General features: G+C 42.6%; 2 protein-coding genes across 2 annotated transcripts in view; one reads left to right on the top strand and one right to left on the bottom strand.

Moving 5' to 3' along the window:
- The window catches only part of sntg1 (syntrophin, gamma 1), a 36,163-nt gene extending 18,988 nt beyond the window's left edge, over positions 1–17,175 (bottom strand). The window contains exons 1-9 of the mRNA XM_069684619.1: positions 16,865–17,175; positions 6,612–6,874; positions 5,946–5,995; positions 3,816–3,950; positions 1,325–1,381; positions 1,063–1,120; positions 939–982; positions 501–542; positions 101–203 (exon numbers count right to left, since the gene is read on the bottom strand). Coding sequence (XP_069540720.1) covers positions 101–203; positions 501–542; positions 939–982; positions 1,063–1,120; positions 1,325–1,381; positions 3,816–3,950; positions 5,946–5,972 — 466 coding nt within the window. The 5' untranslated portion in view covers positions 5,973–5,995; positions 6,612–6,874; positions 16,865–17,175. The remainder of the gene's footprint in view (positions 1–100; positions 204–500; positions 543–938; positions 983–1,062; positions 1,121–1,324; positions 1,382–3,815; positions 3,951–5,945; positions 5,996–6,611; positions 6,875–16,864) is intronic.
- A 3,720-nt stretch (positions 17,176–20,895) lies between these two features.
- On the top strand, positions 20,896–23,055 carry snai2 (snail family zinc finger 2). Its single transcript, XM_069685142.1, has 3 exons — positions 20,896–21,097; positions 21,272–21,793; positions 22,198–23,055. Exons 1-3 carry the CDS (start codon positions 21,019–21,021, stop codon positions 22,377–22,379), a joined length of 783 nt encoding a protein of 260 aa, XP_069541243.1. The 5' UTR covers positions 20,896–21,018; the 3' UTR covers positions 22,380–23,055.
- The last annotated feature ends 3,210 nt before the right edge of the window (positions 23,056–26,265 follow it).

Raw genomic sequence — 26,265 nt, 5'->3', positions numbered from 1 at the left:
CCAATCCTTGACGGAAAATAATACCAGCTATTAATACTTTCACTTAATTGCGTTACGTGCTGTAACGGTTGTTTATACTTGAGTGAAAGAGCTTCCTTACATGTGCAGTCTTCACACAGGGGCAGTTTCAGGAAGGCTGGAGTCTTCTTCAGGAAGGAGACGGTGAGCGTCACCTCTTCACCAGCGTTTCTAAGAACCTGGACCTACAAGGTAAAAAACAGCATATTTCTTTTAATAGCAGGAGCTGTAAACTGTGAGTTTCTCGGCGGATGTCTCGCTGTGATGGAACATGGAGTGCTAATGTCAGAGTAAGAATGGAAATCCAAGATAAGAGCTTTCACAGACACAGAAGTTACACTGCTTACATGCTTATTTTTGCAGCTACATTAAAAAAAAGGAGGATAAGAAACACGTCAAAAAGATCACAAAACGAGACGAGATAAGCTGCGGAGAGAGATGTTGCAGTGTATGAAAATATGAGATATGAGCTGACAGCTTACCACTTCCTCGTGGCGATAACTTCTAACGTTTATTCCATTTATCTAGAAAGAACAACAGTAACAGGGTTAGGCTAAACAATCCGGCTGGCATCATATCACTCCAGCTCGAATCTTCAACATGATTAATGAGGCAAGCACAATAACTGTTACGGCATCTGTGCTGAAGTCTGTAAACAAGCAAATCTCATCCACAGTTGCCATGAATACAGAGTGCCTTTGGCGGGCTTGTAAATGCTGCCTCTGCATCATGTGAGCGAGGAGAGGTGAGATTTGGATTTTTTTCTGCAACGCATGGAACAAATAAAAGACCGAGGATGTGGCATTTATGTACAGGATTCATATAGCTCTGTGGACATGTGGTGCATGAATTATTAAAGTTACAGTGTGTGTTATTTTGCAGTAGGATGAGGCGTGTAAACAGGCATAATGCGAGTTTACCTGAAGGATGCCGTCTCCAATGAAAAGCAGCCCGGAGAGTTCAGCTGCAAGCAGAAAATCACTGCAGTTACTAAAAGAGTCAAATGTGGGGAGATGTAAATCTTTAAAGGAAACAACAACAAACCTTTTTGTTCTTTTGATATTTTTGAAATCACAACGGGGATTTTATGCTCGGCTCCACCCTGAGGACACAAGTTAAAAAAAAAAGGTCTCACAAATACAGAATGAGAAGAAAAGAGACAGAAAAACAGCGACTCACTGTTTTCTGTGAGTCCCACAGCCTGCACTGTTTTTGCAGTTTCACAGCAAAAGAATCGATAACACTTGTTGTGAGTTAATTTAAAGAATTTGGGAGGAGCAGCCTAATCAGCCGGGATCTAAATTACCTTGATGCTCAGGCCAAACCCTCCAATAGTCTGCCTCCTGATCGTTACAGTCCTCTCCTGGAAGAGATTGAGTTAAAACCAAGAAATGAGTTCAGACTGAGGATCACGCTGAGGGAACAAAACAAGAGGGAGGGGCTGCTTGTTCTGAGCTGAGAGGAGGGGCAAACCTGAATGCACCTTTTTAGCCTGCTCTCATCTAGCGTGTGAGCATTTTAGCTTTACGCTTGTTTTATGTTCGGCACTGGGAGAAGCATTTTCTGTATGAATTATTCTTTATAAATACAGTTTGATTCGATTAAGTAAGACATTTTTAAATGTATAAAATGGTGCCTAACAAGTACAGGAAGAAGTACTAATCCATCCTTATTTGGCCTTACACAACAACCCTCCACGTTTTTATATTTCTCTTTGTTTACAGATTAAAGAGGCACGTTATTAGTTGTTACTTCCCAACTGTTCCCCTACAGAAGCGGTATGCATCCATACATTATATTTACTTTTCCTGTAATAAGTTAATTTTAGTTGTTTTCTCAAGATCTCGACATATTTTTCCCGTTATCACGAGTTAATAAATCTTGTTTTCTCATGATAGCTGGATAGTTTCAGTTGTTTTCTCGAGATCTCGACATATTTCTCTCGGTATCTTGAGATAACAAAGCGTGTTTTCTCATGATAACGGGATCATTTTCCGACAATCTGAAGAAAACAACAGGCTGTTCACTGTGATGTTACAGACCAGTGCCATGCCATGCTGACATTGCCCACACTCAGTTAAGCCGATTTCTATGTTTGTGCTTTTGCAACTCTGGGGATACGAGTCATGATCATCTGACGTTGCAGTGGTGCAGCGTTGTTATCTGGAGATAAATAAGTCGAGAGCTCGAGAAAATAACCAGAAATGACTCGTTACCACAGGGTAAACCGAGTAAATAAAATGTATGGATGCATGTCCGCTAAGGGCTTCCGTAGAGTCCCCTCTCCCTACTTCCAGTCTAAATGCTAAGCTAGGCTAAGTTGCCTCCTGGTTCTAGCTCAGTGGACAATTAGTGTAGTTTCCAAAATGTCCAAATAGCTTTTTGTTGGTCCTGTGTAACACGAGAGGAACACAGTCCTTTGGCTTTTCACCATATTAATTTAATGATCATAGTTTCAGCTAAATCAGCCCCAGCTTTACAATACATTGATCACTGAATGAATGATAAGACAGCATTCCCACTAACATGATCCATCCACAACTATCTGAAACAACAATATTTCTTTGACAAACTTTTGCTGACTTAATGTAAAACTAATGTTTAAAAGTCGTCTGCGGCGCCTGGTAGACGGATAATAAGAACAATCAAATCATGGAGAAGGATGTGTTGGATTTCTGCACACTGCCGGCTCTAAGTTTATTGAAAAGGTCTTTGCGAGAGAACAAATTCACAATATGAAACAACAAAATGTTCATCTTCTGAGCCACAGGGTTTCGAACAAATAAAGCACTGTCGAAGCCCAAACACCGGAGACGATAATAACTTGACCATTTCAGGTGAGGATATGAAAGCTGTCCTCCTCTTCTTCCCTGTTTGTACTCCTCTGATTCATACAAATAATCTATTTTCTTTTTTGTTTTTCTAGATGATTTTTTCATAGAGAGGACAGTGGATAGTGTTGGAAACAGGGGAAGAGAGAATGGGGGATGACTGGGCCGAGGGTGGGCCGCAGCATCAAGGACTATAGCCTCTGTACATGGGCAATGGATTTAACCGCTGAGCTAAACTGGTGCTCACAAATCATCTATTTTCTGTTGAATCGTATGCATATTGAGATATATGATACATATTGAGATACCCATATTCTATATTGATTATTTTATTGCCTCTGGCGTTTGTGTTGTGTGTGCGACTCCTTTTTCCCATGCTTGTTGTAGCCTGTCTGGCCGATATAAAGATGTTGTTTTTCATGTGGCAGTGGGCTGACAGTGTGCAGGAATTCAACACCTTTGATTTAAATATAAAAGCTATATTGGTCATTGAGGCTAAAAAGTCTGCACAAGGACTCTCTGACATGCTAAGGTTGCATTAGCATACACACGTCTTCCTCTCGGCCCTATCTGTTAATTAAATATCATGTTTTAAACAACACGAGCGCTCCCTCCATTTGTCTTTGAAGAGTTACACGCTGCAAAATGTCGTCAAATGAATAATGGCTTTTTGAGAAAGGCCACGGTCTTCAGCCTCAGAGCAGCTTATTTATGAGAAACAGTGAATTTTATTGATATGAAGAAAAAGTCTTCAGACGTGAAGTGCGGCCTAAAGATTATACTCGGTACACCACGATCCAGGAGGTGAATTACTGTTAAATAGCTGCATTAGATTTATGAGGAGCAGATTAACAGAGCGTCAGTATCTCAGTGTTGTAACCTTCACTTATTGTGCCGTACATGTTTTGGATTTCAATGCAGGTGACTGTGAAGTGAATTAATTGTCAGACGTGCAGGGTAACTTACACTTGAGTAAAAAGGCTCTCCTGACACGCAGATGACATCTTGTTCTTGAATCGTCAGAATATCTTTGGCCAAGTGTAGTCGAATATTGAACGGCTCTTCATTACCTTCTTGCATCAAATAAATCCCAGTCTTTGTCTGCAAACAGTCAGAGAGATAAAATCATTCATCATGCCTCCATGACTAAATTAACTGGCCATGAAATGAAAAGTCATTGAGAGTACTCGATGCAGGATGAACATGGGAACGAGGATACAGAGTTTTAAAGATGTCTTTTCTTACTAATTTCCTTGTTAATGTTGGAGCCGTTTTCATCTCTCTGCGTAATAAACACTCAGCGACACAAAACTAATAAAACTATACATTTATGATGCAGCAGACTCTTTGAGAAGCAGCTTTTTAATGCTGTGATATCTCGTGCCCGCTGTGTGCTTCGTATACATCCACGCTGAGAGAAAAAACACCTTCCATGATAGCGTCTCATTTACTCTGTGCTGATGATGACAATTAGGGAACCTGCGAAATTAAGCGGCTGGAACCGAGCTCGCCCTCTACATTTGAATTTCCCCTGCTTTGCACAAGTGAGTGTGAGGACCGCGTCTGCTTCCAATGATCCATTTAAAACATGCTAATCCGCATAAATTTGCATTCTGCATATGCCTCCTCCTCCCTGGCTAATTGCGATGCCTGTCTTGCCCTTGACTTAAAAAGGGTCTAAATAAAAGAAGCACCTTCACCTGACGAGACTGCCGATAGAAAACAGCCGCCGGCGGCGTCGGCGTCTTTACCACCCGGGATTCGCCGCCCGTCAGTTAACGTGACACCCGCCGGCACTGTTGATATTCTAAGAGGGAGGTTTGTACACTGCAGGTCAAACTTGAACCAAAGTCAACGGAGCGTATTATCTTTCCCCCATAATGAGGAACGTGTAGAAAAGGAGCCTCCGCCCGCGGCTGCAGCGTGAGAAATGAAATGAGCGAAGCATTAATTCACATTATTTGAGGTAATGTGTGTGCGAGAGTCATTAGCCGAGCAGAATGAGGGCAGTAGGGCCATAACTGTTGTAGCTGGGTCACGCAGCGTCTCACTCGGTTGGGTATTGTTTGGCCTGTTGTAGCGCTTACATAGCACATAATTAGCCTTATCTCTCATCCTGTTTCTCTATTACCCCCCCCCCCCTTCGCAATCAGCCCTGCTTTATAATCTGCATCATGATCAGAGCAGATATGCAACAAGGACATCTCTTACAAACCCAGGGGTTAGTAGCAAGGGGAGAGGCTGAATAAGAAAGCAAAGGGCCCAACATTTAGAGGGCCTTTCAAAGTCTTGTTTTTAAACTACAGTTTATGTCATTAGTAGTATAAGCGAACTGTGGTCATATTTCTTGCACCCCCTCATCGAAAAAGTGCAAATGGTTCAGTCCACTTCTGCAGAATACTGGACAGAAGCAGAGTAATTGAGCTGATGCTGAGGACCTCAGGTTAACTTTGGAGTAGCGGTGGGCGATACCACAAAATTTGGCTCCGACCGGATACCGAATAATACGAGGGCATCCGATAAAAGCAGCTCTCATGCTCTCAGGGAAGAGAGACAGAAATATGTTCTGGTTTAGAACGTGATTGTACTTTTCTCTGATAATAACTTAATTGTTTGCATGTTAAGGGTTTGAGGACAGCAGCAGAAGAGATGCACATTTTGCAGCAGGAAGAAGGGAGTTCATGTGCCCAGGATCTAAGGTGTAATGGATCATCTGTAGGCCTACCCAAAACAAAGCTTTGTATCCGTGGATCCATCATCCTCAGTAACATAAGATCATGATGAAAATAAAGCAGCCATTACATGTACGATCTTGTGAGAAAGCCGGCTTCCAGAAGTGATCTGGAGCAGTCATTTACTGCGGTTTTCACTAAAAAAGGAGTCTGCGTTATCGTACGTTTGCTTCTTCATTCAGCTGTTTGTGCAGACGTTACAATGGCTGTATTAAACGGAGAGGGGGAGCCATCGAGGCTGCAGATTTATGTGCTTAGCTGCAGTCCTAGCCATGTGCTTTCAGGCGCTTGAAAATGCAAAGGCTGTTCCCACAATCATAATCAATTCAGTGTCAAAATGCTACATTGATCGAATCCTACCAACCTCTTCATTTGAAGTCTTGAAATCCATGTGCTACTACGCAGTGAGGGATACTGCAACAGAGAAAAGCCGGTTAGACAGTGGAGGAGGGAAAAAGCTTAATGATGTGACTGAGTCTCTGCAGCACAGACCTGCACAGCAGATTCACACCAGCATTGTTAGCAGGAAGCCTATTTTCATTATAGTTTGTCCTTTCTCTTAGAGACAATGGAGAGAAATAGATTTTTCATTGAAATGTGCCTCATCTAAACCCAACTGTGCCGGGAAAAAAAAATCCCCATTGAGCAATCTAGCGAGAGAACCGGAGACCATTAAGCGTTAATGAATTATTCATTAGCAGAGGTGAGAGCCCAGGTATCCTAATAAATGTTTGAAAATCCAATTCAGGGCCCCCAGGAATGGACTGTGTTACCATATCTGATGTCTTGTCAGGAGGAGATGCCACAACACAACCTCAGAGATATTTTACACTAGCATCGACTCCCTCGGTCTTTAAAAGACTTTAATGCAAGCACAAGAAACAAGAAGTCTTCAGGTATCTTACGCGACGGCCTCATTTACATAAACCAGTTCCACTCAGTTTTAATCAGACGTGACTGCCACTTGACTCAACTGCCACAGAAACGGCTCACACTTGAATTATAGGACGTGCGCTGCAGAGGGACCTACCTCAGTAGAAAGGCCCCCAGCTCTTTGTACGGCGAGATCTAGCCATCAAGCACCGAGTTGACCCCCGATCCGAGCCGTCGTGGAAGAAAGAGGCCTTCTCCAATCATAGCTGTCAGACTTGCGTGGTGGGAGAGCAAACGCTGTCACCTCTCGTGGCTGGCTGTAGGTGTTGCACGATTAATTCCCAGAGGAGGTGATGCTGAAGAGCGGAGCGAGGCGATCGAGTTGGCTTCACTTCTGGTGATGCCTGGTTGTCGGCCGTGCTGCAGGGAGAGGAGGAGGATACAGATACAGACAGAAAATGATGTTTATATTCAAACCCAGAGCTGAATATTGTTGATTAAATGCTTCTGACTGCGACCAAAAAAAATCTACAGTTGGCAGCGACGCAGATAAGCGCAACTCAATCTATCTTCTGCATTCATGCGGGATGATAAATCAGAAGCTTTATTTCCCAAATAAGCACCAGGTGCATAAAAATCATTCAAAAGCCACCTGAAAACTGTGCGTCTCATTCCTCAGCCTGTGATGAAGCATCCTCTCAAACACCTCACTCATAAAAAAAAAACCTGTGGATTCATGTGCACCAATGCCAAAATGCAATTAACTCATATTCTTCCATTTTCTTGGCTCTTTGTGAGCGAAGTACAAACGACTCTCAGAGGGTTTATTAAGTTCCAATAGCACACCCTCGAGGACTCCTCCTCGTTAGCATGCATTGTTGGCTTCCCGCCACATTTTTGTCGAGTCGCAGCGTCGCCTCTGTGATCGTTGTTCTACACCGATAAGAGAAATGTACAGTGTGCACATTTCAAGCTACATTTCATTCATAAATCAACGTCTGTGATTACACAGTAAGAGCAGCTGTAGTGAAACATGAAAACGTGTTAAAGCACTGAGAGGGGAGAGAGTGATTCATTACTGTAATGCTAGAGTCAATGCAGGAAGAGGGGCAATCTTCTAAATTATATGACATCACAACATCTAACCAACTCTTTGTGAAAGAGAGGTATCGTCCATTTCCAAAAACATGGCCCTTTAACTTAAAGATAGTATTTAGCTTGGTTTACTTGGTGTTTTAATATGGTAAATGGACTCTTGGGATCACTCAAAGCCCTTTTACACTACAGTCACATTCACCCATTTATACACTGATGGCAGAGGCTGCTACGTGAAGTGCTCAACTGTCAGTCATCACATTCACACACCAATGGTTTTGCCTCCAGGAGCAACTTGGGGTTCAGTAGCTTGCCCAAGGACACTTCGACAAGTGACTGTAGCAGTCAGGGATCGAACCACCAACCATCTGATTGAAAGATGACCGACTCTGCCACTGAGCCACAGCCGCCCCAGTATATTCATATCCTTACACATAATATGCATCCTTAGGTACTATTCCAGGTTTTATTTGGCTGTTGTGAATGTCGTCCATAGTTTCTTGTAATGTCAACAGATTTTACTCAAGTTAAGTGAACTCATATGTCGGTTGTCTGCTTAATATTAGAAAGTTATTCGGTGTTAGCTAAGACTGTATTAAAGAAGTTATCATGATGACACCCATTGGTTGGCTGATGACCGTTTTGAACAGTTTGGCATTGTGGCCGTCACCATCTTGGTCGACCATATCTGAATGAGAAGGTCGACACTTATAGTATTATTAGCTGTGTCCCAATTCCGGGGCTGCATCCTTCGGAGGACGTATTTGAGGACGATTGCGTCACAGCGGCACGTCAAAGGCTGTCCTGTTTCCAAGGCTCCTTTAGATGCCGCCGACAAATGCGTCCTCCTTTTCTCGGGCCACGAAGGATCCATTGGGTGTATCCTTCACGACCCAACGTATCCTGACATTCATCGCACGAGATGGCCGACTCTTAAATGGCCGAGGAAAACACTTTGAAATGTAAATGTTTTTGGTCTCAACTCAACAGCTAGCGATACAAATGTTTTTTAAAAAATGAAAGGGGCCTTGAAACAAATTATCTTTAAAATTACACAAGTTACATGACATTAGTTATGATAGCTAGTTAGCCTGCTAGCTGCCTGTTGCTAGGCAACAGGAGCTGCATTTGGTGACGTGAGGGTAATGGCGGGAACAGCTGGTGACGCAAAAAGGAAATCCTCCTTAGCGCTCTACACAGGCTACGAATGACCCATCCTCCATAGACCGCGTCCTCGAAAGGATGCAGCCTATTTTACTCTAAATGGGACCATACATTACAAAATGAGCACCGTGCTGTATTTAAAAAGACTTGAAACTCGTCATTGAGACCTTTACCTCATTAGAAAACGTTTACTGAGGTAATAAATCCAGAGGGAAGTAGGGTGAATTTGTCATAGACCTCAACATAATCTGACGCTTTTTGCACCCAGTGGAGTCGCCCCCTGCTGGCCATTTAAAAAGAATGACGGTACTTGAAGGCACTTCTGTATTGACATGACTTTTGAGTTCCATCCACCTTTAGTATAAAGTCTATGGAGTAGTTATACAGTCTGAAACAACAGCTCTGCAGTGACTCTGACCGTTATGACGGCTGTCATGTTCAGTATGTTTCAGGGAGGTGCCGATTTATTTTTACTTTCACTTTTGAGGCAGTAGTTTGTGGTGCTGTTGAACTGTTTGTCTACACTCACGAGAGCTGGGTGTACTTCAGAAACTGAGCGAACATTTTATATTAGTTGCAGTGTAGTGAGTCATAATATACAGAAAATAACTATACTTAAAACACTGCAAATTGGACCAAGTCAATTGGACACTGTTTTATCGCTTGAGTCGTATTGTGTTAAAAAAGTAACAAGTCTGTAAGATGCAGAAATACTTTTTGCTCCTCTTCGTCTTATGTTGTTAATTTAATATCACTGAGTTCAGAGTTGTTTGAATATACTGAACCATATTTAACTACCCCTTAGTAGTGTTACATATACACTAAAGATTGGTGTTGCACTGTGATAGGCCGACTGACTATGAGCTGTATTTGTAATCTAAGACATCGTTTTCCCATTTATTTCTTTTTCACGATTCTGTTGTGTAAGTTTTATCGACTTCAGAAAATCAATGTGAAATACAATATCACAGTTTATGTCTTCAACCTGCCTCCTACGCTCCGCACGAGGAGCTGTCTGCGTTAGAGACGAGCCAGCTCAGTGATACAGAAACTATGAGGGGAATCCTGACATCATCTGTGGACCTGATTTAAAAAAAAACAATGTGGTCAGAAAGTGTGTGTGTGTGTGGGGGGGGGGAACAACCTCTGCAGCTCTGACATGAGCATTTTTGTCTCAGGTGCCCTCCTGTTCATCCTCTCAGACGCCAGCACTTTCCCTTTTTTCCGCCAAAAGATTAAACAAGCAGAACCTTTTGTCCCTTTTAAGTCGAGTCAGCGCAACTTCCCTTTTACAACCACGCCATCAGATATTTTCCGTCCCACCAATTTGCCAAGCAGTGTTTTTCAAATAATGCTCTTGTCTTTGACACAATGGCGGAGAGAACAGAGAGCGGGGAGCAGAGAGAGATTGCCTGGATGATGTAAAGATTGTAACGTGACATCTCCATCTCTTAAAGCTGAGGACAGCTGTGGCCCATGCAAGATGATGAATGGACGTTTGTGCTTGCAGATGGAGCAGGTGGAGCAGCTGTCTGCGGGGGAGCTCCAGCAAAACGTACTTTTACTCCCCGAGAATCGAGGTGCGTTTCGCTTACTGTATGTTCGCTTGTTTGCCCGTCGCCTGGAACATATGGTGCCTGGGAGTTTTTAATTTGGAGAGTGATGATAGCGGGTATTATGTTGCTTATATATTATGGCTGCGCAACATCTTACAGCATTACAGTGACAGAGTTTCACAGGAGCGGCCCAGTTCATGTTGGAAAACATAATGAAATTTCTATCAAGCTGCCAGCAATGCACTTCACTGTTAAGGAAACACGTCCCCAACATTACACTTGGTCGTACATCAGAGACTTTAACCCAAAAGCGACAGAAACGTGGAGACTTTTCTTCATAATCTTAAGTACTTCAGCTATGAGGACTTGTAGATTTACCCCAATTTAAAGGGATGCTGAATTGTTTGGCAGATTCTTGTTCTAGGATACACAATCTAGTTGGTTTACACTCTTTCTGTGATGACTTTATATCAGTTTTTCCATGTTTTTGCTAATTTCTGTAATTAATTATCACCAGTTTCCTTTAAAAATAGGGATGCACGATATTATCGGCATGTTATTGGTATCGGCCGATATTGGCTTAAAAATGAACTATCGGATATCAGCCAACACGCCGATATCCGCCGATATAATCAACCGATAAAATAATGGGCTGCTGCATACTTGATTAAATACCCGACCTCGGCGCAATGTCCCCGGCACAAAGAAGACCTGCGCGGCGCAGCGTGATGATGTCACGTGTGTCTACCTGCAGCATGAGAGAGTTAGACGCCAAAATGTCCGTGGTGTGGAAGTTTTTCAAAGTGTCAAGTGAGCAATGACTGCTCAGCTTCGGTGATGCGAGGAGGAGCCAAGGCAAAGTCTTTCAACACTACAAACTTGATTAACCATCTCAAGACCCGTCACCACCACCGTTGTAACAAATGTGATAAGAGTATCACCATTACACTGTACGCTAATTCCAATACAGAAGAGAGTTGGTGATCTCTGCAATTAGGTGTGCGGGAAAAAAATATCGGTATCGGTAATCGGCTAAATGAGTTGTAAAATATCGGCATATCGGATATTAGCAAAAAATCCAATATCGTTCATCCCTATTTAAAAAGACACCTGAGAGTTGCTGCACTGTTTCAGGATCTCTACTCGGCATATAGAGGCGTATTTGTGTCTAAAACCGAAGAACTACTGCAGCCTTGAGTTTGTTTGTTTAAGGTACGTGTACAATAGGTATGGATTATGATGGAAGTTCCAATTAAAGTGCAGACACAGTGAAACGTTTGATGTTTTTTATCTCTGGAGAATGAAATGTGCCCCAGTGGGGCGCTGGTTTAGCTCCGTTGGTAGAGCAGGCGCCCCACGTACAGAGGCTCCCGATCGCAGGCTCGACTCCCGGGCTGCCGATCATTTGATGCATGTCACCCCCCCCCCCCCCCACTCTCTACTCCCCCCACATTTCCTGTCTCTCCTTTCAGCAGAGGAAGAAATGTGCCTTAGTGTTGCAAAGAAAGAAAATGCACATTTCAATTATTCTTCACTTGGTTTTTCCGGCTGCAGCTTCTTTAATTATTGATTATTCTGCAGATGAGTTTCTCAATCAATCAGCCGAGGGTTACGGCTCCAAAGAGTCGTAAAATAATACAAATGTTGGTCACAATATACTCGAGCCTGACTGACATGTACAGATTGCTTGTTTTTCGCAACCAGTAATCTATAGAAGGGTTAAAAGGTGCTTTATTTTTTCATTGAGGTAAACCAGCAATATTTACATGTTAGAAGCTGGAACTAGTTTATTACATCGTTCTAGGGCTGCAACTTCTGGTCACTTTCTTTATTGATTTACAAGGCTTTTATTTTGTTAATCATTCTGTCTTAAATCTCAAAGTTCACAGCAAAAGGTGGCTGCTTCAAATGTTGTGTTTTACATCTGATTGACAGTCTAAAACCTAAAAACGTTCAGCTTACAGTGATATTAAACAGAGAAAAGCAGCAAATCCTCATTTTTAGGAAGCTGGAAGCAGAAAAAAAGTTTTGTTTTTGTTTGAAATTAATCCATTTCTTCCCTCTGATTTGCACATTTATTTCCTGTTGACTAATCATTCCAACTCCACATGCCTTGAAAGGTGTTTAAACCTGTGTGAGGTGTGCAGGTTCCTCCTCACCTGAAGATTCCTGACACATTATTAAACCAGACTTCAGTCAGCGTGCAGACGCCTGTCACGAGGCAGCTGCTGGAACAGTTTTGTATTTACGGAGCACATCTCCTATTGAGCGCAGCCTGTTTGTGTGGAGCTGGAGGTGCTGCTCCTCCTCGTCTTTCATGTTATGTTTAAGACGGATCACTACGGCGAGATGGAAAAAGTCTCTCATCGTGTTTTCAATTCTTCTGAAGCTTTTGTCAGAAAAAATAAGTCTTTCATTACCTCCTAAGTCGATACCTGAGCCTGAGCAGCAGCCAGCGGCGCTCTGAATGCCAGATGCTCGTGAGTGATAGGCAGAGGAGTAAATTAGTGATGGACACGTTTATAGACCGAGCTCTTGACCTTCCTGACGATGATGTATGTTTTTGGCAACGGGGAGCCACCGGATATCAGATAGATGCCAACTTAAATCAGCCACAATCATCTCACAGAGCCTGTTAATATCGCGTGATATCAGCCAGCAGAAATAGACACGCAGAATAATAAACTACAGCTTGGAGGAAGTGATCCTGCAGCATTGTAGCTATGACAGGTCTGTTAATGGGACTGTAATCTTTTATGTCCTTTAGCATATGATATTATTGTGCGACGCCTGTGGATAAATGGATTGGGCAAGTCAAGCATGATATCTTACACGAGGGTCCTAATTAGGCTCAACAGATGGGCTCACAGTGTCTTCAAACCATGTCGAATAATGCCATTCATTCTACTAATTGATTAATCTAATGCTCCGTCTTTATTTTATATCTTTAAATATATAGACACGTCCGTGTCTCGGGCCTTGCAGGGGAAGGCTTCGGGGCCTGGAAATGGCCCCACGCTGTGTGTCGAGTACATGAAAGGATTAGAAAGCTCAGCATATTGCTGAAGGCGAGGCTACATTTAAATGATGCTGCAGTCGAGGGACACATCTGCTCACTTGCTAAATATAACGTAGGGAAATATAGAACCATCTCTCGACTGCTCCGCCGAATTATTTATGAATTGAAAATGCGTGACATGAAGCCAATTACTATTTTTAGGGAGATGCATTAAGATCGGTAGATCGATGTATGTTGACTGTGTTTCCTGGAGGATTTGCATGATTGCCTTTGGGTCACTTACAGCTGCAGAGCATGACCTAATCATGTGAAAGCTGCCTGCAAAATGTAACTACATACATGCAGAATATTGACTTTTCTTTAATGACAAATTGTTTTACTATTTAGTCCCTAAAACAGAAGGGAAACAGTGAAAAAGCCCAAACTGACGTCTTCGAAAGGCCGCTTTTTGTTGGATCTAGAGTCTTAACATCCACATATACAGCTTACGTGACATAAAACAGGGAACTACCATATTTTTTTGCCTTTGTTTGATAGGATAGCTGAAGAGAGAGACAGGAAATGTGGGGAGAAGAGAGTGGGGGATGACATGCACCGAATGATCGGCAGATCAGGAGTCAAACCTGCAATCAGTGCGTCGAGATCTGTAGCTTTTGTACATGGGACGCCTGCTCTACCAACTGAGCTAAACCAGCGCACAGAACTACCATAATTTAACGCTTGAATGCTTGAATTAAACACCTTAAAAGAGTGATCGATTATCATGACAGTCAGCCATTAAGTCTCTGTTGAAAGCTGAAATAATAAGTGGTGTGACAAACTCTTGAGTTGTGCACAATTCCCCAACTGTTTAAGTAACACATACCTGCGACGTCCTTTCAGTCTGTTCTGCCATCATAAGCAAAAACTGAGAGGTGTTATTTCTAATTGCAGCTCGGGGCTGTTTAACTTTACACAGGTTGAATGAATTGCAAAATGTTCCAGGGAAGCACAATCGCAACGCAATTTACAGTGAACAAGCCCTGCCTTTCCATCAGGGCTCGAGCTGCTGCTGCGCCGTAGCTGTCAAAGCAGCGTTGCTTAACGAATAAGCAGAGTCTTCACATTAATCAAATGTGACCTAAAATTGTCCTGCAGGAGTGCTTACACATTGTGGAGCATAAAGGAAAAGCAGCTAACCCTGAACAGTGATGCAGTGCAGGAGGTAAACATGTAATCTCAGAGGGTGTTCTCACTCGTATGTAAAGCAGCGTGCTAGTATCATACATCATTATATATGATCTAACCCCTCATTGCCTTACTTAGCGCAGCTCTCAGTGCATGGCCTGTTGCAGTCCTGAACCTCTAAATCAGATGGGCTGGTATATGAGGCGCATATAAATGAGTTGTGTCTTCTGTCTTTGGTGTGCATTCGCTTCATTAGCCATCAGTCTCTCCACTAAGCCGAGCTAATGCTCCTCTGGTTGCACGACAGTCTTTGTGGCACAGACCTCTAATATTCTTTCTCCTCACTCCAGGACAGTTTATTTTATTGCTTCTGCTGCTGCTGCTGGTGCAATACATCACACCACAATAAAAGCATATGGCCTCCTCTCCTCTGCGATTTCAACATCTGGAGCTGTTTGTATGGATGGTCGACCAAACAGTTGCAGTAAAAGCCCTGCAGACGCAGCAGGCGTGATGCATTCCTCTCTCTGCTGCTGGGCTCTGGGGCTGGATTGTAATGAAGATGTCCAGCCTTACGGTGACAAACCGTACACGCTCTCCCATGCAGCTGCCCTTTAACTATCCCTGCTGGGAAATGCTCCTCGCTCTGATTCGAAGTATCAAACTCTGTTTTTATGGATGCACGAAAATGTGCAAAATCCTCTAGCTACTTTTGCATCTTCTCTCCTATCTTGTCAGGTTTCTTACTTCCAGCACAGCACTCCTTTTTTTTACGGTCAAAATAGGTCACTGAATAAAACCACGCCACAAAAACACAAACACAGAAAGTGTAACCCTTGAATATTCAGAACTCTTACATGCCGAGAGCCCCTGCATGCATGCAGCCGGGGGAGTGTAACAGCACTTTGAATGTGTTAACATACATAATTAATGCCAATGTGTACATTCACTGCTACGAGTAATGCCGTAAGACAACCTGTCCCACTTGTGCGTTTCAAGACGTTTAGCTGGTCCGGTTTTTTAAACGACCCAGCGGGATTGAGTTGCAGGAGAAAAAAGCAGATTATTGATCGGTTAAGTAGCAGAGACAAAGTGTGGAGTAACTCTTACCATGTGATTATTGATGCCTGTGTGCTTTAGAGCAGGACTGTGTCGGGTGAAACTTGTGGCAGTCTCCTTTTTTCCTGCTGAACCAGAATGCAACACAGTATGGAGGATTCACACAAGTTGTCCCTCTCGCCCTCTCTCTCTCTCTCTCTCTCTCATTCTACCCGTCTGACATATTGACCAGACGTGCCTGACACCATTTTACTCCAGCCTGACTCTCTGCCAGTCCACCTCTGTCACTCGGCCAAACTGCTCTTTGATTTAGGACATAAGCAGAAATGAGGGGGAGGGGGGGGGGACGCGTGTGCCGGGGCATAAAATCGTCAATGACATGTCACCGTCTTCCCCTCTGGAGGAAGTGAGACCTCCAGTACATCAAACAGATTGCTCGTGACCTCTGACCAGAGGAATGGACCAGCTCTGCTCGCCCCGGCTCAGATCAGCTCGGATCAGCGTGCACGTCTGAGTCTGACAGTGTTTCAGACGCTGACAGACACCAGAAATCACTGATGTGGAGTCTGATTTCTGCATCTCAGAGGGATTCATGGATACACACCTGGCTGATTGTGTGTCACCTTGCAGAGCAGGATGAGAAAAAAAACACAAGCAGCAGCAGTTTGTAGTTAAAGAAGCGACATAAATTGAGAGGATTCGGGAGCTTAGTGCCAGGCTAATAAAATACTGACTGGACCACCAGCAGCAGCAGAAGGCTGAGCTGAAACACTCCTCGGGTTTTTCACAGATTGACGTTTCCTGGAAGCTTTCTCCAAGAAGAATCTGGTTTGTCAAGATAGAAAAATGTCCCATTTTTAAGACAAAGTATATTGATGATAATTAGCATCCAGTGCAGAGCGAGAGAGAGGACTTTAACGCAGCTGAATAGCAGCACTGTGGATGAAAAGAGGTCTGCTGCCTCTGCACTGGCTGGAGGAACTGCGGGTGCTGCTGCTTGTGTACCTGCACTGAGGCTATGGAAAGGTTTCTGCACATAATCCCTGCAAAACATACAATCATCAAACTGTGTTTCATGATGAGGCCCATTGGATGTGACCTGTTCGGCTGGGTTTGCATCATAAATGTGACTATTAAAAAGAGGAGGGGATGCTTTATCATGCAACCGATTGGTACATAAATCTGGGTGCGCAGCATTAAGGCAATAACATCTCCAAAAAGTGCATTGTGACAGGATTAATGTTACGTTTTATGGGTGTTTGGCGTTATAATTAACTACCTACGTTCGTCATGCTCTGTATTATGAGGTAATGTGATATAAAGAAAGGGGAAAAGGTCTGTGAGGCTTACCTGATTTTCTAGTAACAGGTGGTGAAGTCTTATTAGATCCCTTTAGACTCCAATCCCTCATGTGACGGCTCGTCTTATTCTAATGTATGCCACGGTTGCTAAAACATCTCTGCGAAATCACAATGTATCCCTTGTGGCAGCATCGCCCACACGGCATCCTGGTCCACTATTACTCTGTAGCGATGTGCAACAACAAAAAAACCCGAGAGGAAAACAGCCCGCACTCGCACACAAAACCACATTTGTACATATTTCCTGGAAAAAGCGGGCGGTTTCAGGGATTCCTCTCCGTCGACATCGCTGGCAGAGGGTCCGGGTTCTCAGCTCCGAGCCGGGCTCTGCCTCTCTCTCGCATCGTGCTGCCAAGATGACTGAAGCTGGAAATCACACGCGGGCTGCTTTAACGCGCGCGTCAATCCACTTCGGTTAGACCCAACGGCAGCCGCACAACTCCGGGTGCATAAATATTACATGATTCTACTTTTCCGACTGTTTCAAGGGACGTTTGCTGCTCTTTTCAACATCACACCACTGCTAAAGACGTCTCACAAAGCGTTTCCCCCCCTGCCTGGTAGATTTTCGTGCACTGCAGTCCTGTGTGTGTATGTGTGTTTGAGTGTGACAGAATTCACACGGGATTTAAGGTTTGAGATCTGCAGCATGAGGCGAAATAAAAGGCTATTTGATTTGTCATACTTTAAAGTTATTCTCGCATTAAAGCCCAGTTTGCCTGCATGCATGTGGGTTACAACTTCCCTCACCCTTATGGCGTTTAAGGGAAAAAATAAAAGCATGGGTGGATTATCTCAGTCAGACTCATGACTCAGTTGGTGTTGTCAATGAATGAATAGACACACACTTGCATCTCCTTTCACACACACACGAGCTGTATGTGTTCAGTCACTCGGTAGTATTTGGACTCCTTCCCTGAGGCCCTCGCGTGAGCAGCAGCTGCGCGAGCCTGACCAGGTGCACCTCATTTTCCATGCTGCCATCATGCCAGCTGAAGACTCCTGCTGTTTCCCCACATGATGCAAGTTGACTCGTCTGACGTGTCATGTCAGCTACCCCAACGTCATAGACAGCTCTTACTCATAAGCTGAAGAGCACGTGGGTTATTTTTTTTATTTAAGTATGGCACCTAACAAAGGTCAAGTCTCTTATTTTGAAAGGGCTGTTAATTAAAGGTAAATGAGTCGTGGTGGTGCTACAGCTGCTGTCATGGTGACTTCACGAGGGTCTTCACTGCTCTGCTTCTCGTCCCTGCCCCCCCTAATGGCTTAACTGTGATCCATTAGCACACCGAGGCTAATTCACAGCTATATGATGGCTCCTGTAAAGCCTTCAGGTGTCACTTCAGGCTTAGTTAAAGTGCTACATTTGACCTTATTGTGCCTTTAACCAATCAAACTGCCCTGCACCTTTAAAGCATCTTATAATGACACTCGGGATCAGCATCTGCCTGGATTGTAAACCTGTAGCATGGATCATCTGTTAGCCATGGTCTGATCGCCAATGAACCCCGCACAGTCAGTGAGATGCACAGATTAAAACTTGGTAGAAGGACTGGCTCTTGTTACTATGACGATGGGGCCCTATACTGCCAAAAAGGATCTTCTAAAATTGGATCAGCTTTGCTTATGTCTCATGAGATGTTTCTATGTTTGTATTTGAGCAGTTATTGCTGGTTAAAAGTGGGCGTGGCTCTGTTGGGGGAAAAGGGATGTAAGGTACCTCCTTGAACCAATCAGAAACGAGCAATATTTGAATTAAATGTGGAAACAGTTTCCACACCTGCATGAAGATCTAAATATGACTTTTATTTTGAAATTTGCATACTGAGTCATAAATGTAAAAACCACATTATTTGGGGGGCTTTAACCAATCTGATCTCCAATACACACTTTCAATATGCAATTAATTCTACTTGTTTCAAAATGATAAGTTATTATAAGATTTGATTGGTACACAAAGGCATTCACGGACACATTTACTTGCTAATTTTTTGTGGATAATAATAAACAAAAGCCTGCACGGGAGAGGTAGGACAATAAAAGCTTGTATAAGAAAAGTCTTTAAAAACTCAAGATAAGCAGCATTACATGAAATATAAATAATGAGGGAATGAAAAAGTAATTAAGAAAACGAAGAGAAACAGGAAGCAAAATATTTAAGGATCTCTGTTGATGGCAGTCGACATCAGGCACAGCTTTAATTGGGATGCTGCCAATGTTTGTTTAGGTGATGCAAGATGGATCCAACAAAACACTGTGTAGACGCAAAATGTCACCTAAAAGCAGATGAGGGTGTTTACGCAACACCTGGATGTTGTGTTGAGCAGCTGCTTCTATAAAAGCAAACGTTATCCTTTTACCTGAGCACGATCAGGAATCAAAAGCACGCTCGTGTTTTAATTGAGCACATTTTTGCTCTTGTTCCACCACCCTGCTGTGACACAATGTAAGGCAGAGGATACACGGCTTCCTCTTTGTTAATTAATTTTGAGCTCCTAAACTCCAGCCTCCAGAAGAAGTGATATGATTTGAGTCTGCATGCCATGCCTCACTGCAGTCGGTAGAACAGCATCCACATGCTCTGAATGCAGAGACTCAAGCATGAAAACTGCAAGAAGGCATTTGTGCACCTGGCCGTGCATGCTGGGCTCCTCTCCTCTCTGATGTGGTTTGGTTTGTGGGTGATATTGATTTTAAAGCATTATCTGTTCCGCTACACAATGTTCTCTGCTCATCACCAGCAAACACCACCATCCCTCACCGCGCCATATACAGCGCTGAACGTGGTAGCTGGGAGTTATTATGCACAGATAACCTTCCCTTTGCTTTATAATCCATGCAGGCACAAAGGGAAACTATTCATGATCTGCAATTATGTTTTCTAGATAAGATAAGCAGTTCACAATTAACTTAAGGCCTGCCCCAGACATAAGGAGCTTTTCATATCTGCTGACCTAGCCAATCAAACTGCTCCAGGAGCTGCTTTTCAATATCACCATAGCTAAGCCTTTGCCTTTGTGTGTGTCTCTTTTTTTCTTCTGCGTTGTTACTTTTCAGATGTTCACCTCAGGCCCCGCTCAGAAGAGCTGACTCGAACACAAGGGGGCGTAGACTGCTAAGTTTGCCTCTCTTTGTCCAGTTCAGCAGCAGCAGCAGCAGCAGCAGGAATAAATTTGATTAGTGTATCACGTCTGACCTTGAGAGGGAACTACGCTTAAATTTACATTTCAAGCAGGAATGCCTTATTGCATTATCGGCGAGGAAATGTGTGGCTTTCTGCACACGCACGGCCGCATCAGGATGCTGCTTCCTTGGATGGCAGTTTGCTCCAGTTTTGGGTTCCAGCAAGGATCATAAAGCCACATCTGCTCAAAAGATTTGTATATATAGAAATTGTATGTACATACAAAGAATAAAGCTTCCTTTCCCTCCGTTCGAGCTGTTATCATCATCATTAGGAGTGCTGCTGTTGGAAGGAGTTCAAACATGCCACTCATACAGGATAATCAAGTCCCCAGAGGTTTATAACACAGCAATCATCAGTGGCACCACGCACACTCTGTGCGGTGATTGCATTAGAAATGGCATTTTAAATATTCCAGTCTGTCTCACCCTGTCGCTCTTGTTGTTTTCTTTCCAGTGCACTTTCATGATCTCTCTGTAATTGCAGGATTTTAACACCAAAATGCACAGCTCGCTCGCTTGCTTTAAATTTGGGTATATTTTGTTAACTTGGCCGTGCACACTTACATCCTTGAAACACACACAAGTCTAGCAAAGAAGCACCTGTCTAACTGGAGTCAATGGCACTAACCCTGCCCCTAGAGGGGGGTCACGCGCTCCTATAGGCAAGAGGCAAATTTTAGAGCTCGGTGCTAAAAGCGAGATTTAATTGGTTTGAGCTCCCAGTATATGTAGATGGCAGAGGATGGCTCCTCCCATGCACCTGATGGGGAGTATTTACAGCTCTTTACAGCTACTCAGTGCACTGTCTCCAAGAGCGCAGCGCAGCACCATGACACTGCACTGGACTTAAGCAATAAGGATTTCCGTCTTTACGCAGTAAACTGACGCTCACCGCGGCTGTGATTTACAAGACAAAAGTTTGCCAAAAGTTGTCCACTTGTTTTCCACGCAAAGATGCCACGCTCTTTTCTGGTCAAGAAACACATAAACTCCGCAAAGAAGCCCAACTACAGTGAGCTGGAGAGCCCAACAGGTAAAGATTTCAAAATAAAAGTATTTTCTTACTTTTAAAAGTTGTGTCTCTTACATGAAGTCGCGCGTTAAGTAATGTTTAAAACTTTTTGACCTACTTTGAAAACTTTGCTCCTCACTCAAGCGATGACAACGATCACATGATCATTCATTTCATTTTACTGTCTATTTGCAGTGTTCATCTCGCCGCACATCTACCGGGGCCTCCCCCTGCCTGTCATCCCGCAGCCGGAGATCCTGAGCCCGGCAGCTTACAGCCCCATCACCGTGTGGACTACCAGCAACCTGCCGCTATCTCCGCTTCCCAGTGACCTCTCCCCCATCTCTGGATACCCGTCATCGCTCTCCGACACCTCCTCTAAAGACCACAGCGGCTCGGAAAGCCCGAGGAGCGATGAAGACGAGCAGATGCTGCCCAAACTGACGGACCCTCACGGGGTTGAGGCAGAGAAATTCACATGTAGTTTGTGTAGCAAGTCCTACTCCACGTACTCTGGACTGCTCAAGCACAAACAGCTGCACTGCGACGCCCAAACGAGGAAATCCTTCAGTTGTAAATACTGCGAGAAGGAGTACGTGAGCCTGGGGGCTCTCAAAATGCACATCAGGACTCACACCTTGCCTTGTGTTTGCAAAATATGTGGGAAAGCTTTCTCCAGACCGTGGCTGCTGCAGGGACACATCAGGACGCACACCGGTGAGTGGATGGGCAGGAACAGAGGGGCCTTCTGGGTGAAGAGCTGTTGTGAGCTTTTGCAGAGACAGGCTAAAATATATTCAACCATGAGCATCATTTAATAGCTTTTACAGCAACTTGAGAGCCTGTCATAAAGCGTACAGCAGCTTTTTTTAAATTGTGGCAGGTGTTATGAAAACTATGTCAAAATGCCATCACTTCCTGCACCACTGGTGAGAGGAAACACAAATATTGTTTGTTTTTTAGGATAAATGTCAAGTTTCAATTATTCAGGAACATAATACACCCAGCAGGGTGCACTTCTTTTAAACAGCTGCCAAAATCCCTCTGTAAAGCAACATCTCATTCAAATATGCCTGCGTGCCATCTTTAACAGTGTCTTTCTCTGTGTCCTCCCTCGACAGGCGAGAAGCCGTTCTCCTGCCCTCACTGCAACAGGGCGTTCGCAGACAGGTCCAATCTCAGGGCTCACCTACAGACCCACTCGGATGTGAAAAAATACCAATGCAAGAACTGCTCGAAAACCTTCTCCAGGATGTCTCTTCTGCACAAGCATGAGGAATCTGGTTGTTGTGTAGCACACTGAACTGGGATACTTTTCCACCACCACCACCACCACCACCAGCACCACCAGCAGAAGAAAAAAAAAACCCCTCTCTGTTGCTCCTTTATTTTTCCAAGCCGGGGAGAGAACTGTCAGGGAATCCCATGGAGGGGGTTTTGTGCTCCAAAGACTCGGTCCATTTCATTTCAGAGTGAGAAATAGCTCACGTGCTCTCTTCGTTTCAAGCAGTGTTTCTGTGATTGCAATCAGTGTGGAGCTTTGTCATGCCATGTACTCACCTACCTGTGCTATTCATGCACTTTTCTGCATGTTTAGAGTGTTTTATACGCCTTCACCATGTTATCTTCAGTGTTTGTACCCATGTCTCTGATGAATGGCTGTTATGCAGTCCTCCACTCTTTAAACGATACCAAAAAGGCGCATTATGAATGACAGTATGGAAATGACTAGAGGAATACTGAAGCCATTGTAACTTAGGGAACAAGTGCAAACTTTTTGAGGGGAAAATGATTAATATAACTTTTGCACAGATATTAGAAACAGTTTGCCAGCACTCATTCTCAAGTGCCTCAGTTTCCTTGGCAATAATATGTATGTTTCCTTTTATATTTTTATATATTGAATGTAAGCGTGACTGAGATGATTGTATATTAACAGTGGAAAACTGTGATGCTGAATGATTTTGATATTTTCATATCCTCATGACACTTTTCAAAATAAAGTCTCATGACATTTTCTATAACGTCTTTTTAAAGCCGCGTCTTCATGTGTGAAGCCTTCTGTCGCTCTGGTGTGCGAGGAGCTCCTCCAGCGTGCGGGACTCAGCAGGATTGTCACACGCTTCAAACAGAATGGCTTGCATAAAAGTAAATGATATTTAATCCTGCTTGCACCATCTCATGTTATGGAGATGCAGAAGAAGGAAAAAACGAGGGGAGAGGTGACTCAGCTCTGAATCAGGCCTGAACCTGTTCCCTGTGAACCTGTCCAGACATCAAACAATCTTGAAATTTAACACATACTAGTTATATTGATCTGCACTCACTTGTTATCCCCTTTGAGGGCCCATGACTCTGCCTTTACCCGAGTGTGCAAAGCGAGGGCGTAGCTCTTTTTAAGAAAGTCCTCCTCATTCTGAAACTCATGTCATCAAACTAGTTGTGTTTTTACTTGATTATCTTCCTGCTCAATCACAACAATCACTGCAGGGCCACTCAGATATCTAGATTTTAATATGTTTTCACAAGAAGGTCCAATTTGCATTTGCTTTGACAACCTCCTTGAATTTCTGGGATGCCTGCCATCAAGGATTAAATAGACCTCCTCGGGCTACGTTTTGTTGTCTTTTTCCATATGCTGTCTACTCGCAGCACATTGAGATTAAAGCGCAAAAAGTGCAACGCCTCAAGGGATACAGTCAAAGTTGAACTCTTTCTAACAAACCCCAGAGTGTGTTCCTGTTTGGCCCTAATGCCCCGAAGCAGCTGACCTGAGAGATGTGATCTGACAAATAGGCGCTTGTTGTTCTCGCCGTGCTGGTCTGAACTCCCCTGTAGGTAGACTCTCCTCCATGTGAGTCATCATCAAGCTATTCCAGGTGCTCGTCACCACCACCGCTGCAGAGCTCTAGATTGGTCCAGGTGGCTGCCGGGCTCTTCACCAAAGCTCGCTGAAAAACAGGTGCAACAAGGAGGAGACAAAGCCACCGCCGCAGGTCCACTGATACTGCAGAAACCTCAGCCATGATCTAATGTGGGGATGTTACAGGCGGCAGGTCCTATTATTCAGATCATTTGCCTCATAAAAGCAAAGTGTCCTCTCGGTGCCACTCTAAACTCTGCTGCTGCACATAGTGAAGCTGTTTGTCCTCACTGCTGTTTGCAGAGTCTAATATCTCTCAGTCCACTGGCATCGATGCACCACTCGAGTGTCAGAGATGAAAAAAGAAAAGTCAATTAGCTCCATCATCTTGCAAGATTTCTCTTTTTACAACAGGCATTAACTGCATCAGTGATTTCTCAGATAACAACAACGTGTTAAACGCTTTCCCCTCCGACATGAATATTTGATTTAGCTGTTCAGATGACGGTGGGAGGAGAAGGAGCAGGAACTCATTAGTTTGAAAGCATATGGCTATTAGAGGATGTGTGAAAGAATGTGAGATCTGATCTGTGTCAGGTGTGGAGGCTGTTAATCGACACACTGTTGTGTTTAAGTTGAGATTGCTGCAGACGCCAAGCACAGGTGGATAATCGCTGTAGGTGTAATATGATAGAAATAAAGAAGAATCTCTGCGCTAAAAGACATTAGAGATTACATTTGTTTCAATGATTCCAGAGTGAGAACAAGAATACACATATCTGAGGTGATAATTAAGTCGTTTATCTCCAGTGACATTAAAATATGATTTTGCAGCTTACTTTTACTTTAACCGTCAATTCATTTTGACAGTCTGAACTGTTCTTTCCCAAAAGTCAACAGATATGACGATATTAGAGGCCTTGATTAAGACATTAATCCTATTTGGTACAAATTAGGGCCTCAACTAACAATTTGTTTCATTGTGTTTAATCTGCGTCAATTAATTGCTAATTTTTTTGTCTATTAATGTCAGAAAATAGAAACAAATTCTATTTCCCTTAGCCCTAAGTTGATGCTTTTATTCAACCTTCAATCCAAAAGTTATAGATAATTGGTTTCACATATGACAAAGAAAGCATTAAATCATCACAACTGTGAAGCTGTAACTGTTGTACGACGAGTATTAGGGCCACATTAAAGAAAATAAAAATCAGAGAAAACAAGAAAAAGTCGTAAAAATACAAGAATAAAGTCGTTATATTATGAGAAAAAGTCGTTATGTTACGAGAATAAAGTAATTATATTAGGGGAAAAAGTTGTTATATTACGAGAAAAAAGTTGTTATATTACGAGAATAAAGTTGTAATTTTATGAGAAAAAAGTCGTTATGTTACGAGAATAAAGTCGTTATATTACAAGAAAAAAGTTGTAAAAATACAAGAATATAGTCGTAATATTACGAGAAAAAAAGTCATTATGTTACGAGAATAAAGTCGTTATATTACGAGAAAAAAGTTGTTATATTATGAGAATGAAGTCGTTATATTACAAGAAAAAAGTTGTTATATTACGAGAATAAAGTCGTTATATTACAAGAAAAAAGTTGTTATATTATGAGAATGAAGTCGTTATATTACAAGAACAAAGTTGTTATATTATGAGAATAAAGTCGTTATATTACAAGAAAAAAGTCGTAAAAATAAAGGAATACAGTCGTTATATTACGGAAAAAAATGACGTTATATTACGAGAATAAAGTAGTAATATTACGAGAAAAAAGTCATTATATTTGGAGAAAAAAGTTGTTATATTATGAGAATATAGTCGTTATATTACAAGAAAAAAGTTGTTATATTACGAGAATAAAGTTGTTATATTATGAGAATAAAGTCGTTATATTACGAGAAAAAAGTTGTTATATTACGAGAAAAAAGTTGTTATATTATGAGAATAAAGTTGTAATATCACGAGAATAAAGTCGTTATATTATGAGAATAAAGTCGTTATATTACAAGAAAAAAGTTGTTATATTATGAGAATATAGTCGTTATATTACAAGAAAAAAGTTGTTATATTACGAGAATAAAGTTGTTATATTATGAGAATAAAGTCGTTATATTATGAGAAAAAAGTTGTTATATTACGAGAAAAAAGTTGTTATATTATGAGAATAAAGTTGTAATATCACGAGAATAAAGTCGTTATATTACAAGAAAAAAGTTGTTATATTACGAGAATAAAGTTTTTATATTATGAGAATAAAGTCGTTATATTATGAGAAAAAAGTTGTTATATTACGAGAAAAAAGTTGTTATATTATGAGAAT

Source organism: Semicossyphus pulcher, unplaced genomic scaffold (assembly GCF_022749685.1).
Source record: "Semicossyphus pulcher isolate SPU_LCO1_2020_fin unplaced genomic scaffold, fSemPul1.0.p SCAF_7, whole genome shotgun sequence".
Lineage (NCBI taxonomy): Eukaryota > Metazoa > Chordata > Actinopteri > Labriformes > Labridae > Semicossyphus > Semicossyphus pulcher.
Note: the sequence above shows the minus strand (reverse complement) of the source record. Positions and strands in the feature narration are given on the sequence as shown.

Coding starts and splice junctions, on each gene's coding strand:
- snai2 (XM_069685142.1), top strand. CDS start 21,019: ATGCCACGCTCTTTTCTGGTCAAGAAACACATAAACTCCGCAAAGAAG. Junction 21,098..21,271: donor TGAGCTGGAGAGCCCAACAG/GTAAAGATTTCA, acceptor GTCTATTTGCAG/TGTTCATCTCGCCGCACATC. Junction 21,794..22,197: donor ACACATCAGGACGCACACCG/GTGAGTGGATGG, acceptor CTCCCTCGACAG/GCGAGAAGCCGTTCTCCTGC.